This window comes from Elaeis guineensis, chromosome 14 (genome assembly GCF_000442705.2).
Source record: "Elaeis guineensis isolate ETL-2024a chromosome 14, EG11, whole genome shotgun sequence".
Classification (NCBI taxonomy): Eukaryota; Viridiplantae; Streptophyta; class Magnoliopsida; order Arecales; family Arecaceae; genus Elaeis; species Elaeis guineensis.
Genome location: NC_026006.2, coordinates 61,136,176 through 61,156,723, shown reverse-complemented (window position 1 = coordinate 61,156,723; position 20,548 = coordinate 61,136,176). Strand labels below are relative to the sequence as shown.

The 20,548-nt window shown below is 38.4% G+C and overlaps 1 protein-coding gene across 1 annotated transcript; it reads right to left on the bottom strand.

Annotated features, from left to right (window-relative positions):
* Window positions 1–14,565: 14,565 nt before the first annotated feature.
* Window positions 14,566–16,596, bottom strand: LOC105057331 (transcription factor bHLH148). The gene is made up of 2 exons (XM_010939926.4): window positions 16,387–16,596; window positions 14,566–16,292 (listed from the first exon to the last, which is right to left on the bottom strand). Exon 2 carries the CDS (start codon window positions 16,252–16,254, stop codon window positions 15,670–15,672), a length of 585 nt encoding a protein of 194 aa, XP_010938228.2. The 5' UTR covers window positions 16,255–16,292; window positions 16,387–16,596; the 3' UTR covers window positions 14,566–15,669.
* Between the last annotated feature and the right edge of the window lie 3,952 nt (window positions 16,597–20,548).

Below are 20,548 nucleotides of genomic sequence, written 5' to 3'. Positions count from 1 at the left end.
TGAAACATCGATGTCTATAAAGATCACATTGTCTAAAAAAAATTATATTTGATGATTCACTGTGACACAGCCTAAACCATTGGTAAAGATTAATCACTACTACTAATGAAAAATTCAACCATATCTTCTGCAACCACATCCATTGTACGAAAATCTCAATGTCGTTCAGACCACATCGACCAATTGCCAATTGGCTACACAACCCGCTTGAGTGACTAAGGTGCCAACTTTGATTCTGACCACTCTTACAAATTACATAGAACATGTTCGGATGTTATGCGAACGTAAATTTAGGGTTCCAAATTGGTGTTCGATCGAATTTTTTGGTAATTCCAGTAATACTTCTAGAACACGAGATTGAAAATTTTTAGTAGGACTATTGATCAATGTTAAAGTTCCAATTTTTTTTTTTTTTTTTTTTTTTTTGCCCCTTAAGAAATGATAGGTTTTTCAAATTCTTCAGTTTTTTCCTCCTATTATTTTAATCCACTCTCTCCTTTGACAAGCAAACAGAACCTCAACTCTATAAATCAAAGAATTTGCCTGTGAAAAAAATAAAAGATGGAGGTAGGTGGTCGAGTTTTCAGATTTAGAAATTGTCAGAAGTCTCTTTAGCTTCGAGCCCTTGATCATGTTTATATCGAAAGATCTGACCATCCAACCCGAACCCACCTCTACATTTCACAGGAACCTAATCAAACCTGGGCGGAGTCTTTCCGTTGTGAGATGGCCAGGAGCCGTTTCATTCAGACCCAAATGCTTTTAATATGGCGTTTCTGGCCTAGCTTGGCAAGTGGAGGGAAAAGAAGAATACAAATCACCAAACAAACTGGGCACTAGCATTGAAACAAGAATATATATGACAAGATGTTGATAACATCACACATGAGAATGTAAAGGTAACACATTTCTCACGCAACGCCATGGATTACACTCAAAGCAAATCCAAATAACTATTCAACCATGTCATGGGCAAAGTTAACTACTGGGACATATTCTTGTGGCCACTGCTGGGTTTTCAGATGATGATCACTTGCCAGAGCCATCTGACAACACCTTGACCATCATCTCCATGGCCTTTATCTGTGCTTGCAAGCATGAGATGTAATCTGTGGCCTCCATAAAAAGCCCATGGAGGTCCATGGACTCACCATTTGGTACAAGCCTTCGAAGGGCTCGAACCCTCTCCTCCGTATTGCTTCTAGGTCTTCTAGCTCCTTGTTGAAGGTCCCATCTCTTGGTCCAGGCCATGGTGCTTCTCTGTTTCCTTCGCCTACGTGCCGACCGATATGGACGATGACCGGAGATATCGGTGGAGCTGATGAGGGCCAAGAGGAGGGATACTAGGGAGGCATCCATGCTTCCAAGTGTTAATGGAAACACCCTAGTGTCCCTCAAGGACTTGGTGGTCAAGTACAAGACCCAAGCTAGTGCTTCCATGGCCTTGGGGTGGAGGGCTTTATATATTATTCTGGATGTAGGAAGTGGATAGACCCCACAAAATTTAAATTTTCCTACAGGTATGGGACTTATTTAGAGAGAGAGGAAGAGAGATTCAAGTCAAGAAAGTTTTCCTTGCAGGATATAGGGGTGATCATGTTCTCCTAACTCAATGCACATGGACTCACATGATTCCTTCAGCACCCAATCCACTATTCCCATTCCTCACCCTCTCTCCTTTGCTACTGTTCCCATCCTTTTTCTCATCAAAACACCCTGGATTAATATTCCCCCTCATTTTCAAATCCATTGTCTTCTATTTATGAGGGCTGGAGGGGGCCTTCCTACCCTTGGTCCAGCTCATTCACACTTGTCATGGGGCCCACTCAAGCCAGGTGGCACAAGAAGGGGAGGTGTGTGGTTAGCCACTTAGGCTTGCGTGTTTCCCAGTAGGGAAACCCTAAGGTGTCTTAATTAATGAAATGGATGCTTCTGGGTGTGAATGCCTGGCCATGCATGTGGCTACGAGGTGGAGGAAGCCCAAATCTAGACGCTGGGATTAGGTTTGTTCCCTCGATACCACCAAAGTATATGAAGTGAAAATTATTTCCTTTATGTATTATGCTTCGAGATGTCTCGTGAAGGCAAACTTGGCGTTGGAGAGTCCACGTACGTATCTAATTTAATTAGTTTAAAATTGTTAAAGAGGAGGAAGCAGGAGGTGATTAATCAAGCAATGAGGCCAATTGATTCACATGTTCCCTTAGGCCTTATCTCAGATGCTTCTTATTTGAATCCTATAATTGTTGTATGCTTAAAGAAGCACCTTTGACGATAAGCTAGCCATTGTGTTGACACAAGCAAGGGGCTGTTTATCAACGGTGTTGTTATGGGAGGATAATACTTTTAATTTCACATCGATTGTGTGTTAGAGAAACTCTGAATTACATAGGAAGGGACTATCTTTTTCATATAAGATATTTTTTGAAGGATAAAATCGTGAGACTTATGGGTTAGAGCAAACAATACCTCATGTGTCGAGACATGAGTCCTTGTCCAAAACAGCGACACACCAGTAAGGGGATCATCCTTACAATTGTGGGACTTCTTCCGTCCGTACACAAACTTCATGCACCATAAATTTCGTATACAGACTCTCACTTAATTGGAAGGCTCTATTATAGTTGTAAGTCAAAGATGATTCTAGCTTATATGGGGATGAGATCTTCTTTCCTCCAGCGAGTTACCTTTTGAAGGATAAAATTATGAGAATGTGATCTTCTCTCTCTCGAATCAGAGTGGATAATACCTTGCGTACCGAGTAATAAATCCCTGAGATAAAAAAGACTCGAGATAAACATTAATTGATATTGCCTTTGGAGGGGGGGGGTGTTGCCGGGGGGGGGAACAGATCATGAGGTGGCAGGCCGCCTCACATTTCATTGAATGAAATGAGAAAGAAGTAGTATTGTGCATTTAATTTAATTAGTTTTGAGCCCACACGATTGCGCGTGGGTTTGTAGATCATATAATTAATCATGTTTGAAAAAAGATTTTTTAGAAATAGCCATATAATATCCATCCATATTCTTGATGTTAATAACAACATATTTTAATAACATCAGTTAATGTACATAAGTGGGTTTTAATTTTGTTCATTAAGAATATAATACTAGCATTTAATGTTTTTAGGTAGAAGAGTGATGAGAGGACAGCTTCATTTTCTAATCAATCTTCTCTCAGCTTCTGTTTTTTAATATATATATTAGATTGCAATAAATCTTGAGATCTTATGTACATGCTTGAAAGAAACATCAATCTTTATTGTTGAACAAGCCTATTTTCAAGCCACCACATTGACTTAGTTCAAATGGTTAGATACACTAGGCAATCAGAAGAAATTAACCACATGCTATATTGCAATGGGTAGATACACTAAGGAGACATATTATGACAAATCTTTATCATTATTTCTCATAATCATGTAATAATCGTATACAGTTCGTAATAGTGTTTCTGATGAAATAGCTTACATATTAGAACCATTTTCCAAATAGAACTAGAATGATGGGTTTTAGTATAACATTGGGCTCAACAGCTGATTACTCAAATATAAATAGGTGCAACAAGGGATCTATATCAAATGCAGTGTGCTCTATAATGATACAGGCATGGGCTCCATCTCATGAACTTGTTGCGGTGTTCACGTCCAAGCTACCAAAGGCACATGCTCAGGCTAAAGCTGTTGTTTCTAATGATACTAGGGTGGTCCAATGTTCCCAAGTTTCAAACTCTGAACAATAATATTATACCCTCTATTATAGGTGGGTTGGGGATCTTTAATTGATGACATATGTAGAGAGCTAGGAGTAGGAGAAAATGGTTGGTCCCATTCCATGAACTTTCTTAGTTGTTTGTTTCAAACAAGGGCTTTTAACAGGTTTGGACATATATATATATATATATATATATATTGTGGTCACAAAAGGGTAAAAGATGGTGCCAGCTTCCCGGCTGGAAAATGCTTTGTAAACGTATCCGGCTGAGGTTTGAATGCTGCTTTCATTGGAATTGAGGCAGTTTAAATGTGTAGGCCAAAATTTCCTATCAGTCTTGGCTACCCTACAGAGAAAAATAACAAAAAAGTAGACCAATCTCTAAACATTTTTAAGATGGACCATAAGCTCTTAGAAGGGCGATTTTTCTTGAGCTCACACTATCTGCATTTTTTTTCCATGTGCAAGTGATGTAAAGAGGATGGATTCTACAGGGAACCTCTTTTAATCCAAACTATGGTTGCAAGACCAAGGCTTTTTTTTTCAAAATGCTTGGCCACCAACTTTGACCATAGAAAGGCGAAAAGCTGTACACCATCTGGAATATATATCTTTAATGAAAGGAATAGTGTCCAAGTATCATACGATACTTGGAGCTGAACACCAAACCGTGAAGAGAACAAGGATTTAAACTGCTTTTCCCTTTTGTTGCGTGTCATTAAATATGTGTATATTTCTTTTGACCAAATCGTTTCTATCACCTATTAATTGGGTTACACGTGTACATTATCTTAATGCTGTGTATGGTTCTATGCAGCTCATTCTAATTTTGTTTGGCTACAAAGTTTAGAATATTTTTGGCTCAGGGTGTTTTTGTCCTAGTCATTAAGAAAAAAAAAAAAGGTATGCTAAAACGATGTGCTCAAATGATGGCTTTATGGGAGGAATAGTTTTGGACAACATTCCCTGCAATAGCTATATTTGACCTCTTACAGGCTTACAGCAAAGTGGCTTGTTCTCTAGCAAAGGATATCAAATACTTGATTTTGAAATGGTGTAGTTGGAAGAACAATAATAGAAGGCACCTGCCTATTACCCATATCTAATAAATTGCTTAATTAGAGATTAGACAACAAAATGAAAATTTGAACCAAGACCTCCTCCTTAATTATTGGAGGAAGGATGCGATCGACCAATATATTAATAGTATAATTAAATTAGTTTAAAATTGATAAATTCATCTTTTAGGGCTTGTTTGGATGGCAGAATATCTTGTTTGTTGGACAAGGCTCAAGCATGACAGATGTGGTGAGAGAAAGAGGTCCTGTGATTGGAAATATATATTTAGCGTGCATAATTCTTCGACAACATAATTAAACACTTGTATTGAGAGCATGATTTAGATCTTCTATGAAACAAAAGTATTAAGTGAGTTTTCAGTTCAACTATGTCCAAGATACATGGCACACTTTGCATTTTGTGTACATCAACCGTGCTATGTAACACATTGAAGCAAACAGCACCAAGTTTTTGCTCTGAAAAGGATCTAAATCACACTAATTGGGAAGATAATTCGAGGAATGTTGACTCGAGGATTCTTTGAATTCCCCATTCACCAAACTCTTGTCCCTTCTCCCTTCTCCCTTCTCCCTTCTCATTCAAAGTCCAAAGCGTTCTCCACCCAAAAAAAAAAAGTCCAAAGCGTTCACCTGTCCAAGAAAAGGATGTATTTGACCATCAAAATAAGAACCCCTTGGTCCATCACGCCGCTTCGAATAGATCAGGTGTCATTAAGAGCCCGTTTGGTGCCTCTCTTATTTTTGATCTTGTTTTCAAAAATTCAAGAAGAAAAATAAATTTACATCAAAGAGCATATACAATGAGATCTTTTTAAGTTTTAGCTATTCATAATGTTGGCTCGGATGGGTCGGTCTGTTTTCAAAAATCTAAGAAGAAAAGTAAATTTTACATCCAAGGGCATATACAATGGGACCTTTTTAAGTTTTAATTATTCATAATGTTGCAGTCAAATGCTCTGATGGGTTGGTTTCTGCACGTGCACGAAGTATTATCCATTTTGATCTCTACTATATCAAAATACAGTATTATCCACTTTGGCCTCTAGTATATCAAGATGCAGCTTTGGGCTGTACGGTTTTATTTTATGTAAAAGATATCTCATTGGGGAGAGAAATGATCTGATTTCATATAAGCAACTCACAATCGATATGAGACTAAAAGCACTATCCTCCCACAACAGTAGCTCCCTAGTTGGAACCACGCTAATGTTGCGGTCAAAAGCTCGGATGGCTCGATCTCTGCATCCGCAAGCACACGAGATATCGTCTACGTTGGCCTCTAACATGTCTCAGATGCCATCTTGGGCCACATAGTTTTGTCCTATGTCAAAGATGCCTTATTAGGAGGGAGAAAATGTACGATCCAATATAAGCCAGAGTCTTTCTTAACTTATAACCAATGTAAGAATAAAGACGCCATCCTCCCACAACATATAAAATTTTCAAAGATTTCAATAAAAATGATTTATTGTTTCGAGGAAAAACAAAAACAAAAATAAAGGATAGTGGAAGTTTTGTAATAATATTATTTTTTTTTGCAAGTCGGATAAGTTAAATAATATAAGTATAAATACATTCATTGAAATTCGAAAGTAAAATGTTCAAAAATTGATGTGGAAAATATATTGAAGAATCTCATAACATAATCATGATATGATAAGCTATATAGTTTGCCATCCAATCTACAAAAAAAAAAAAAAAGAAAAAACCCGCATGCACCCAACTATTTGACGTAATGCCTCAATGAGTTATCAGGCCGGCTTCTCGATAGGGAGGAGAAGGACGAACTTGGCGGAGTGCCACCCGGCACTTCAGTGTTGCTCCTGATCACTGTGCCTAAGGTTGGACAACTGAGGTAGAGGCGGTCGAGGTACTATCATCACTGGAGCTCCATCCAAGAACCTGCAAAAAATTCACATCGGGATATTCTTCGATGAAGATCCTCCGACACTCAAGTCAGGAGATAGAGAACAATAAAAGAGAGAGAGTACGAGTGGAGAATTTACTTTCAAGGATCTCTGTGCCCCTTTATTTATAGGGAAGGAGTTGGAGTCGGAGTCGTACACGTCTCGGAGTTTTGATTGTCTTTGAAATTTTATGTGTAGATTGAGTTGGCAAGAGTTTTTTCCTTTTCAAAAAAATTCGATCGTGAATGAATTCTTTTCTATCTGGACTTTTCCAATTTGCTAGAGAGGCAGATTCCATCAACAGTGGTCTTCCGACTATAGTTCGGTTCCAACTGACCTAAAATAGCTTTTTCAAAGCCGAGGTGAACTCTTCGACATAAGTCGAGGATCTAGCTACTATTTTTGGTTTAGTATGGCGTTCGGCAACCTTTAGATCCATTGTAAATGTGTGGTTTGATCTGGTCTATCTTTCGATATTCGGGTCTATCTTCTGATATTCGGTTGATGCCGAAGATGTATCTAACCGAGGCCGAGGTGGAGATTCACAACAAAGAATATACTGAAGAATCTTATAATATAATCCTAATATAATAAGCTATATATATAGTTTGCCATCCAATTTACAATACTACTAATTTTCTTGCAAATACGTGAAACCTCGATAGAGAGCATATCATCCGCCAGCTGTCATGTAAAAGCAGATGGAAAAAAAAAAAAGAGGCTCCAAACAACCAAAGCTAGCATGGTCTAATCCAAGATCACATGTACAAATTTTAATTCACAGTAACCCTCCGAATATTGGCATGGCCTATGGATATCAGACGGGGAGACAAACCTTCAAGACAAGGGCCATCCAATTCCCTCACAAGGAGAAAAAGTTGTCCCCCATAATCAGTCCTTCCACCCAATATAGGAGGTTGCAGGGTAATGGTGGATATCTTGTCCTCCATCATTTTCTATTTCTAGCATGCTTTAATCTGTACAGGGTGGCTGAGACATGATGCATGTGCTTCAGAAGTGGGTCACAATGACGCGATCATCAAATTCCCCATGGTTGCACTTGTCGCGTTGCAACATGTATAGCGTGTAGGATTAGGAACCATAGAATCTTCAACATGGAGATTTTTTTTTTCCTTGTACCCCGGGAGGCAATGGAGAATGGTCTCACTCGTATACCAATGTTTTCCTTCAGTTGGGAAAAAAATGTTAATTATTTTCCAACATGCTAATCTTTATTGGTCTATTTTTCTTTTTACTCCTTGTTTCATGCACCGGTCATGATCATTGTGGATTGAGAATATTTGGCCATTTGACTATCGTGCCAAAAATTATCGATTAAAAATTGATTTTTGGCTGTAGACATGGGATTCATAACAACCAATCATTTTTAGTTAGTATTAAGTTACACCCTAATTTGATGATCGATGTGGAAGAGCAGTTTTTTTCTTAATAACCGTAATTCATTTAGACTAGAATGACAACTTGAGCGGCTTTTGAGAATATAATCATGATTACAAATTTTTTATTAACATATGGATTTACAAAAAAAAATGAACTCTTTAATTCGAGAAGGATAATGAGTTTTTTTTTTTTTTTTTTTTGAGATGAGAGAGGCTGTTCCTCACTCTCTATCGTATGCCCATTCGATCCCATGCAGGTTAGAGCTCAGGCTTTTTTTTCTTCTTTTTTCTATTCTTCTTCTTCTTCTTCTTATTTTGAGTTGGGAGTTGCTATTTCCATTCTCAATCCTACGCCCATCCCACACTATTAGATCAATGCCCAAACCTCCCAACAGATTTGAGTTATTGCTTGAGATAAGAGCTTAGTATGATTGGAAATTGAAGTGAGGGCCAAAACCTACACCCACACCAACTAAAGTTCGAAAATAGAATGATGCACTATTCTCTTACATGCCTAGCTATAATTCAATCCATGTGATTGTTGTTGCAAAACATGAACAAATTTAAACCCTTCAAAATAATATTGACTAGAGCATTGTATGGTATAAGATAATAATGTCACACTTTGCGAGCATTGAGGTAGCGATCTCCGACAAGCCACATGCATGCAGCATTGGTCGAGCCATCAAAATCTTTCTCCATCATCTCCACCATCACCATCTTGCTAAGGCCATGATGCAAGATGCTACAACACTACAAAAGGGGAGCATAACCATAGCTAAATTAAACCCTCCCCTACCTTTTAGCCTCCCCATTCCATCTTTGTATCTTTTGCAGACGGACCATGTCCCCCATGTGGGCTCTGAAACTTTACTCATGATCTAAAGCCCTTCACCAGGCACACAAACACACAACGTCTCTCTTTTGCCAGCTAGGGTTAGGGTTTTGGACCGTGGAAGCCACTTTTGCGAACAAGAGGGAAGTAAAAAGGCAGGGCGTCCACATGGCATCGAGTGGGGCCGGGGAAGAATATGGTGATGAAAAATGGTTCCAAAGATGGTTTCCATGTGCAGGGTGACGTGGCCACGTGTGACCTATCCATGTCATCATTTCCCTCCTCAAGAATCTTTGGCTCGTCTTTGGCTCTTCCTAAAGGAATCCCATGCATCAAATTTCTGGAAAAGGAGACGAGCCTAAAAAAACAAAACCATTATCTTCCATCAATGACAAAAAGCAAAAATACTTAAATGAGTATATATAGGACGGTAAGACTTAGAAGAGTAGCTCATTGCCAACTTTTTAATTTTTGTTACTCCCATGGTAAGAGCCTTTTTTTTTTTTTGGTAGCAACACCCATTTTGGCCCCTTTCACCCAAAAAAAAAAAAAAAAAAGAAAAGAAAACACACCTTGTCTCTAGGGGTAGATAAAAACTGAGTGGAAAGATAGAGGGAGTCTATTGATTCTAGATAAAACACATTATGCAGCATATATTTCACATGCCAACACATCTCATTTCCATCTACATATTATTTAAGATGGCTCCTCTCAATGTTGTTCTTCCACCAAATGCCCTACGTACATTTGTTTACCATAGCCACCTCATAACTAATGTCTTATTGATTTATAACCGTAGGTTGTTTGCCACTCAGGCAAATGGCCACAAGCTTTTTTTTTTTAAAATACTTGGTAGCAAAAATTCTAAACGAAGAGGAAATTAAATGGGAGAGTGATGAACGAGCATGCTACATATACATATAAACACACACACATACATATATATACACATACATACATACATACATACATACATATGTATGTATGTATGTATGTATGTATCTGTATATGTATATAAGAGGATGGCAAATATCTATGTCCTCATATCATATATACATACATACATACAATCATATATATATGTATGTATGTATGTATCTATATATGTATATAAGAGGATGACAAATATCTATGCCCTCATAAACCTTAATCATGGAGCACTCATTGTTGTGATGGGGGTCCATGAAAGTGAGACATGAACAACTAAAAACTAAAAAGAGTTAATTTTTGTAGTCTTATGCATTTGTCCAAAAAGCAACATTACAAAAATTATTCCCTACGCTATGCGCAGCATGTGGACATGCATGCCATGAATCACAGCTACAAAAATGAGAAGTTGTTATTGGTGGCATGCATGATCACATGATGCATGTTAGCCTTTCTCCTTCCTTAATCCCTTGAGTCTTGTGTGGTTACAATTATTGCCCATTTCTTTTTCGCCATATTCATCTATTGCTCTGATGCTTACATGGTTGGTATATGGAGCTCCTTTGACTTAACATTCGATATGTGACCTAACTTGCCGACCTGCCATTTTGGCATTTTTAAGACCATATGATAAATAATGTTGTGTGAACACATTAAATCTTATTTGCAAGTTGTAGAAAGGAACCTTTGATCCTAAGATTCTCTTGCCCTTTTCTTCTCATCAATAGGACTTTTGGGCTTTATTATTGATAAAGAAGTCTCATACGGGATAAAAGCTACAACTTTCAATCAATGGTGCCAAAAGAAATATTCCAATTTCTGATGTAGATTGTTATTTAATAATGGATGGAGAAATATCATATGAATAGCTTGAAAAATATGTGTTCACATGATTTGACATTGACCTATATAGATACATTCTTGTTGTCATTTTTTCCATGAGTATATATGTGAATGTATAAAACTTCACCAAAATTGTCATTGTTTTAATCCTTTTTCCTTTTAATTGTAGGAGTGATTGGTCTGGGTATAACTTGTATTTTTGATTTTTTTATATATCATGAATAGAAAGAAGATTACCAAAATCACCATACTCTCTTGAATGATTTTCTCAAAATAAAATTTTTTAAAAAAATCTCTACTTATGGATAAAGGAATGACCGAATGGCAGTGATGATACCCCAAAGAAAATGTGGATGGCTATCAAATCACATAGTTTTTAGGAAGAGAGGCTTGGAAGGAACAACTATATATTTAGATATCATTTTCACCAAGTACCTTTAGAATACAACTTAGGCCAGTCATTTTACCATGCACATTGTCTTCAATTGTTGAGAAAATGTATCATGGAAGATTGTCTTTTGTGAATGTCAATGGATCTGCAGTTGGTAAATTTTATTTTAACCTCCCTTGCTTGCATAGCTGATAATTCTGTTGGATATATGAAGCTTTCACATAGATAATGGAGTTTAGTTTGTATCCTACGAGTGAAGATGCAATTTACTCTATCATTTAACAGTGTTCTCTTTAAATATATGAAAAAGAAAGGTTTCAAAGAACTTGAGCCATGATCATGGACCCAAGAACCTATACTCTATCAAAATAGGAATGACAATCGGTCAGGTATGGTTCAGATAGACTATTACCTATATCCATTCCATATCCATCTTAAGATAGAGCAAATAGAATTAGGTGGGACAGATCAGATGAATTAGATCAGATAAATTTGTAAAAATTATTTTTTATATACAAATCCAATAAAGAAAAAAAATATAAAAATAAATCTTGATACTTCGTATAACAATAAGAGTTGGAGGTATCAAATATAAAAGCCCAAACATTTAATAACAATAGAAATATAATAAATATAAAATAATATTATTTAAGAAGTTAAATGTCAATAGCAATCAATAAAGAAAAATGAATAACTAAGGGTGCGTTTGGTTATATATTTTGATTTTTAATTTTTATTTTTAAAAAATATTTTTTTATTTTTTTTGATTTTTTGTTATTGAGTAAAAACAAAAAAGTAAAAAATATGTTTGATAACTATGTTGTTATAAAATAAAAAGCAACATTTAGGGACAGCAGATGAAGAGCTCGACGAGCGAGAAGGGTTCCGGAAGGTAGAGAGAAGAGGGTGGGGAGGTGAAGAGCTCAACGGGAGAAGGGTTCAGGCTCTTTACTTTTTGGTTTGGCGTTTTAGATATGCGGAAGTAAAAAAAGTAGAAAAATAAAATTTGAAAAGCAAAAAATTTCTGCTTTACGTATAAAGTAATTATTTTAATTATTTTAATTTTTAATTTTTAATTTTTAATTTTTATTTTAAAAAATTTAAAAATAAAAAAAATTTAATGGCTAAACAAACGCACCCTAAGCATGTACAATATATCTTTCTCAAGAGTGTAGTGTTTGGAATAAAGGATGGAGAAAAGAGTTGTGAAGAGTTATTATATATTCAAGTCAAGTTGGCAATGGATTTTACCATTATCCACACATGTTCCACATCCTTTATGGGTCGGCTTAGGTACCCGATGGAGCGAAGTAAACTACCACCCCTATGCCAGAGGCCATTGTCCAAGCTATCTGATATCTTTATCTTTATGCCAAGCGTGGTCATGATACAAGCTAATAATGGCCTTGGCTAACGAGGGAGGTATCCTCCTGGTGGTCATTGATGGAACTTGCAACAAATTGTTGTCTAAACCATAAAGGGAGCATAGCTTTTCGGCCTTTTCATCTCTGGCAAATCTTGATTAAAGGGTGGATTGGACCCATCAAATCACGGTAACTTTAGTTTGATGGCCTACTTCGCTTAAAAGAGCAGTCACGCGAACTAACCCAGATTACATAAAAATCGAAGTTGCATGACTAATTGAGGTGCGTTCGGATAACGGCTACTACAATTGTATGGTGGAGAATAAAGTTATGCGTCTCTCGATGCATAAAAGCAACCTCAATGGATGGAGATCATGGTCATATCTGCAACTTTTATTTTTTCAGCTCCAGCTAATCCACCCCTTGGTGGAATTGGATGTGTTCTCCTTCTCCTCCTATTTTTCATTTTTTTCCATAAAAAATATTATGTTTTCTTGCATTAGATATGGGCATGACGTGCACCAAACACCCTTAGTTGTAACTTAAATTTATCTATTATTTACGGTCAAGAGTATATAAACTACTAAGGTAATATAAACATATCCAAAATTCTTGTCCAATATAATTTGTTTGAGCTAGGAGGATATTCTATTAACATCTTATCCATAAGAATTACATGCTTTGGGAACAAAAGGCTATTTCGAATCTTTCTGACACGCTTGGCTTTAATCCAGTGCATATGCACTTTCTTATAACTAATATTAGCTTAACACCCAAGAAACCTGAAATGAATGCAACTCTAATTACAAGCACCTACTAGACTTAACTAATATGCATTTACATGGAGCATGCGTGATACACGTGAGAAGAATAGGTGGGATTGCCGTGATCTAAATCTAATTCAACTTTTTTTCATTAATGGATGTATTCGATTGTTATTATTATTAAAATAATTCAATTATTATATTGATAAATGTCTGCCAAATTTCAATCAACGCATTAAAACAATCTTTAAAAAAATTATTGAAATTCTGTAAAAAATAATATAATGTGTTGCTACTTGGGCCAAATTGGAGTGACTTGGTTGGTGGAGGTCCGAAGAGATAGTTCAATGGTTGGCTAGGATCCAAAGACCATGTGTCACTTCTGAGATCTGCAAGAAAAATTTGTTTATTGAATCGAAGAATCCTCCGATACTTAAGTTAATTGAAGCTTTAGAAACAGTGAGGGAGAGTTTAGTAAGTGAGAGATGTTTTTAAGCCTTCAAAAAACCTACCGAAGGATCCTCTATCATCCTCTTTCATAAAGGAGAAACAATATATGTTACCTTGATTACCGTGAAGAGTTGTGACCTACTATAAGTCATGAGTAATAGATGATTAATGGCATTAAATAGTGCACCACGTTTTATCATAACTGTTAGAGATTTTGCCGAAATCATCTGATATTTAAGGGATGTGGGGCTGATCCACATTCTCCTTATAACATAATAGTTCAGCATTTGGATGGTTTCTGAAGCCATCGATATGAGCCCGACCAAGGGGTCGGAGGCAGTATGATCGGATCTAGTTGTCGGCAGGCAGTGGAGGACAATATTTATAGGCAGAGTATGGCATGATCATCCATTTTTTTCCTGACTCTCGGGGACCGAATCAGGGCTACAACAATAAGTGTTCTCTTCACAGGACATCCAGATAAGAATTACTGATGAGGTTGTATTAAGGGACCTGGGTCGTTGTCCGATGAATGCATCCAAGGATGAGTCCTAAGGTGATATGATCCTACAACATTTTGTTTTATACTTGCAAAAACAATCACTTTTGATTTTTGCAATACTTTCGAATGAGCACCAATCTGGATTTTTCGTTTAAACCGCCAGCTATGGGTAAACCTGTTTTGGTAAATGCAGGGATGCACACACCAACATTTTTTTTTTGGTTTCCTTTTACAAATATGGTTTCCTCTACTCTCTACATCCTTTGATATAACATTTTCCGGATATGCAGTAGAATCATACTTCACCTCAGCACATACACAGTAGCCTCGTGACACAACCCAAGTATTAAAAAACAATACATATATGAAGAAGGACTCCGACAATGCTGGTGATGAGATAACCATGGACCACTGCCAAACTCAAATAAACATCCAAGTACATGAATCCACCCATTTGAACTTATCTCTTCAGGTGCATCCACCCATTTCAATAAGCATCAAGCTCACCCAAAGATAAACCTACTTCCACGCCTAAAGAATCATACCCAAAGACGTAGACATTGGAGAGGAGCCATGCTAAGGTGGTGTCCGGGGGAGGTACAAGAGTCCAAAGGAGTTCACTCTAATGGATAGGCCCAGGGGGAGCATTAATAAACCAACCCACGTGGTCATCCCGTTCCCATTCCGGAAGCGCACCCGGGAGAAGGAAACACGGAGCAACAGCAGCACCGGGGATTCAAGAAAAAACCCAGCATCGATGGGGCTCACCACATGGCTCATGTCATCCGCTCCGCTGCGCACCGGTAGCACAGTGCACCGAGCCCCACCTGGGGTCAATGATGGCGCCGTCCCATCCCACCGTCCATCCCTGCCATCCGAGGGCCCAGGAGAGAGGGAGGCCAGGTCCGTGCTCTTCTCTTTTGTCTACTTCTCTCTCTTCTTGGGGCTCAGAGACAGCGAGGAAGGCAGGCCAGCTCGATCATTTGGTGACGAGCCCGGGAAAAGGACGAAGGTAACCTTCACGATTCTATTTAGTAACTCTCTATCCCCTCAAGAACATTTTTTTTTAAAAAATTATAACCCCACTGGTTGGGCTCACCCAACCAACGGCTCAGATGCACAGTCAGGTCAACCATGCAATATAACTATAGATACATTTTATGCGAATTTTTTCTTTTTGGGTGGTTTGGGTGTGTCGAGCTTATCCGGTCGGACGAAGAATTGCCCATGAAAACCAGGTCTATTTACGAAATGCCATTAAGTTGGCTTCACGAGGCCCCAGAGAACGAATCTGAACACACCACCTGCCTTTTAAAAAAACGGGAAGTTTTTTTTTTTTAAAGGGAAAAAAAAGGGAGAGAAAAAAAAAAAAGGGTAGAAATTTACAGTAAATTACATGAATTTTAAAAGGAGAAAATAAGGCGGAAAAAAGAGATGGGAGAAGGGTTGGGTGGATGGCGGGGAAAATGACCTGCGGCCGGAGCGGCCAGGTCAGAACGGCTGAGACGAGCCGAGCTGGTCGGATGGCGGCGCGCCGGAGGCGGAGGAGGAGGAGGAGAGGATCTCGGTGAGGGTGCTCATGGTGCGGACCTGCATCTCGAGCGCGGCGATGTAGTCGGAGGCCTCTTCGAGGAGCGTCTGGAAGGAGAGCTTCCGGCAACCCGGTACCAGCCGGCCGAGGACCCTCGCCTTCCGCTGCAGCACCGGCGATCTCCTCTTCTCCGCCGCATTGGCGAATGGATTCTTCGGCCGGGCAGCGGGACCGGCGGGCCGCCGCTTGCGCGACTTGAGCTGGAGCGCCCGGGTGGAGAGGATTGCCCGGCTCCACCGCGTCCGGCCACGCGCGGCCACCGCCAGAGCGCGGTCAGCTGCCTCCCGGACGGCGCGGCTCCGCGGAGGCTCCGCCGGCGCCCCGCGGCGGACGCGCCGCAGGGCTTCGAGGAGCTTCGAGGAGTAGAGCTTCTGCTTGCTCTCGGTCCTCCACTTGGACGGTGACGGTCGAACCTCAGCCCTCCGCTTCCGCTTCCTTTCCCCTTCTTTTGCGACGGAATCCCCCTCGGAATTCGAGATCGCCATCTCCAATCGCGATCGCCCGATGTATCCTGCGAGATCTCCTATAGAAAACACCCAAACTCTAATCAAAATAACAACTAAGATCTAGATTTCGATCGAGAACAAAGTGTAAGGGGCCAGAGATCTCGTTGTTACCTCTCCAATAGAGGAGAGAACTCTCGGGGTATGAGACCGGCGAAGAAATAACACTAAAAACTATCCCCAGCGAGAGAGGGGGAGAGAAATGGGTTGGAGAAGGGAGAAGGGGGAAGCGAGCGGTTTTTAAAGGGGTGGTAATAACCCTAAAACGATTCGCGACGCATCCTTAATCCTAATTAATTGCATCCTTTACCCCTTCTCTCTATCTCCCCGCCCGCCGAGGTTCCCACCACCTAACTTTACCCTCGCTTTTTATCGCAAGGATCTTATAATAATAATTATTATTTCAACGTCTACTACGAGTTAATTAATTAGATTAATCGGGGTAAAGTCAAAATGCTCCGTAAATAATCGCCCATCTTCTTCTGCCGGACGGAACTGCCCTCGGATGTAATTTTCGTATTACAGTCCTGCCATTGATGGGTCCTCGACATCAAACCGTCCACTGGTTACTGCTGTCTCGGTGATGGACGGCTGTGATAGGACGGTACATGCAATCTATATCGGGCGAGGCAGACGGTCCATAGTCTCCTGTCCTGGAGCATCCTATGAGCGGGGAAGGCTTCTGAGTTCTGGGTGGCGTCGTGGATGACGTGGAAAGCCGCACGCACATGCGAGTCTGCTTACGGTCACCTTCCGGTGACAACGAGCACGTGGACAGATGCAGTGCGGTGTTCACGAGTAAAAGATATTTGATTTTTTTTTTCTATTTCTTTTTACGGGAAAAAAAATATTCGCTGAATCATGGTGGTTCCGTGACTCCAACTGCGGCAATGATTATTAGAATAACTTTGCTAAATATAATCATTAATTTTGGTTTATATACTCTTGTAACAGGAATTACTGTTTAATAACAAAATAATATGATACCATTTCATAGATTTGTACGTCTTTTAAAAGAGTACTCTAAAATAATTATTTTAATGGTTAAGTAACAGCTGTTATCCAAATATTTGTTGTATTCTTTTCACACACATCCACACTCACCCAACATTTTTTTTTTTTTTTCGATCGAAACCAAAACGGGGTTACATGGGAGGACTGGACCCAGGTGGGGCTAAAAACTTGGATGTCAGAGAGTTGGATGGCAAGTGCACGTGATTGGGGGTCCTTGCAGAAGAAGGGATGGATGGTAACTACGAGCGGTACATTACTGTTTTCGGCCCTTTTCAGCTTGCCATTGCCGTGTAACCGAGTATCGTGACACGTGGCATCTCCTTTACGTTGTAACCGAGGAAAAATACAAATATATGAGCATTTTTTTGTAAGTACTTTGTACAACTTGTTAATACACTCTTTTTTTTTTTTTTTGGTTGTAATTGATGCACTCTTTTTAATAAATTTATTTGAATGAGTTCCCCACATGGTCATATTTTTAAAGAGGAAAGGTCGAAGATGATGATGCATTCATCATGAAAGAGAACAATTCCTACAAAATCCTTATATGTATACTCCTGTGCTTTTATGATTAAAGGGCATATGGGTATGGATGCTTTAGTTGTGATTTTAGAATAACTCTAATGATGATTCCTTGCTGTTAGATTACCTTTATTTTTTATATATAAGTATTAAATGAGATTCTTTTGATGTTTTTGGATTTACTTAGGATATCAATTCTAGTATTATTGTTATAAAAAAAAACGACATGCTAGCATATAAGGCTCTAGCTATTGTATAATTTGGAAATGATTACATGTATGCAACTTTATTCTTGTTCACAAAAAAACTGTTTATGTATTTTGAATATGTGATATCATATTCAAGTCATCATAAAATAATATTATCATTGCACCAATGCTAGTCCTATGCTTGTGTTATTATTATTGTTACGTTAAACTCGTAGAACTCATAGTTACGTTAATTTGAGCAAGTTGTATCATGATTGCTTATGGCAATGATTTAATCCAATAACCAAAAAGTCGTAGTTTCCTCCCAATAGCTTTTGCATGGAAGTTCGAGGCAACATGGGTCCCCCTGTGTCCAGTGGAGCATGATCCAAAAGTCCTAAATAATTAAATTCCATGGAAAGTGATAACTTTCAGTTTTAGTATCTCTAATTTTATACAATGGTCATCCTAGAAAATTCTTCTAGCCATAACGACTTCACTCCAAGGAATTGTTCTTTTATTTTCTTTTCTTCTTTAAACTTTTTGAGATTAAAGTTTGTAACATTAAAAAAAAAAAAAAAAAAAGAGAGAAAAGAGATTAAAGTTTGTGTAACTCGTTCACTGAAAATCTTATACGTTGAATTAAACCATCTAACTCTCCAAAAAGATGCTGACAATTACTCCCTAACTTGAAGCATCAATAATGTTTGTTATGTCTGTTGCTATCTGTAATCTCACTAATTTACTATTCCTCGACACTCTCATGCCATGACATTACTAACACATGATTTGTGGAGTCAGTTCCTCTTTCATTGGAAGAAATGTTAAGAATTGCAATCCATCATCTTCATGAAGTCATTCATCACCTCTAATCCTGAGGTTTGTAATACGATATTATGAAATTCTTACTTGCTCACAATTTACAATTCTTCTTAAAATAACACAAGTCTTCTGCTAGGAACGCATCTAGATCACAGTTTTGTGATCGCAAAAACAACTTAACAAGTCTTTCTTGCTCATGTTCGTTGGAATGGACAAAATTTCCAGTTTTCTCAATACAAGGGTCGAGCGGAACCAACATGCTCATGTGGAGAAATCCAACTTTAGGGAACCGAATGGTGTCCCCACACGGCCACTATCTTGTTTCCTAACTTCTTTTTTCACGACTTCCTAATCCTAAGATTATTCTTAATGACATGCAACTGTCTCAGCTCTCAGTCATTGTCTTCCACTATATGGTTCCAGTGGGGATCACAATTCTTGTTTTTATCCCTTGGAATGATTAGTGCGTGATGGAAACACAAGAACATGCATAAAAAACTATACAAACGCAATAAGCTTTGCTTGGCCCCCATTTCCCAACCTCCTCATAATTGTGTTTCTTTGCATTTTTTTTTTCTTTTTGCTAGCTTTATTATGATTTTTTTTTTCTCTTTCTCCGTGAAACAATTTGAATATCATCTCCAATGTTTTTGGCCTTTTCCTCCTTTATAGGAGTGGAGAGCATTCTTCCACATCTTCCACGATCACATCATAGAACAAAATTATCTTCTTTCCCTGCTATGTTTAGTGTAAGCAAGTGCGTCTCCTAATTGAGATCCGAGCAAACAAATACATGAAGTACCAAAACAGCAATAGGTGATTAACGCAGGAACACGCCCATATTATAATAAGCAACAAGCAACTAAATTAATGATGATCGTAGCCATATTTTATCTTCGTAGAGATCATGTGTAGTCACTTTAGTAAAAAATACCAAAAAATAGATTTGCTCTCTGTCTGCCCCCCTCAAAAGCTTGTATTGCTGAGATCATAATTGGGTAATGGCCATAGTAATTTGCTAACAAAGTGGTTATCGTACCCTCCACTATCAATCACAATATAGAGCATTACAGTCAGTGGGTAACATCCAATTTAAACACTAGTATCTAAATGATATAGAGGCTCCAGTTCGGAGCTCAGTTTTAACGGCTCAATTTAAATTTCCTTTTTCGTATGTTAAGTGAAGCAAGTGAATCATACATAGTTATTGGACACATGAGTTTAAGCATTGATTAGGCAAGATAAAGCAATGATTACGTGCATTGAGCGAGCAGTTCAACAAGAACCGTCAGTCTCCTCTCAAAATAATAGGTATCGTCAATTTGATAGAATTTGATAGCGATGTTTCTCAAATTGAATATGATCCTTAACAGGGCCATTATTAGTCCAAATAATTGTAAATATTTAAGCACCCAAAACTTTCACATCCTTTTCCCTTCAATTTTTAGTTGAAACAAGTCCATCACCGCACTTGTTCTACGCAAATATTCTTTATTTGCTGGTTATCTGACGGGAACCAACGAGCACTGAGAAAAAGAAAGCAAAACATCATGATGGTTACAAAAGGATTTTAAAAGCAAGACTAACGGGATGGCTTTGAAAGAATCCATTGCTTTAAGTTCATAAGATACGGAGGGAGGGTTTCGAGGTTCGGATAATAGTTCCAATTAACGATGAAGAAATGCACTCCTTGGTTATCCGAAACAAAATCACTCTAAGATGGTGACTAT

Coding starts and splice junctions, on each gene's coding strand:
- LOC105057331 (XM_010939926.4), bottom strand. CDS start 16,254: ATGGCGATCTCGAATTCCGAGGGGGATTCCGTCGCAAAAGAAGGGGAA.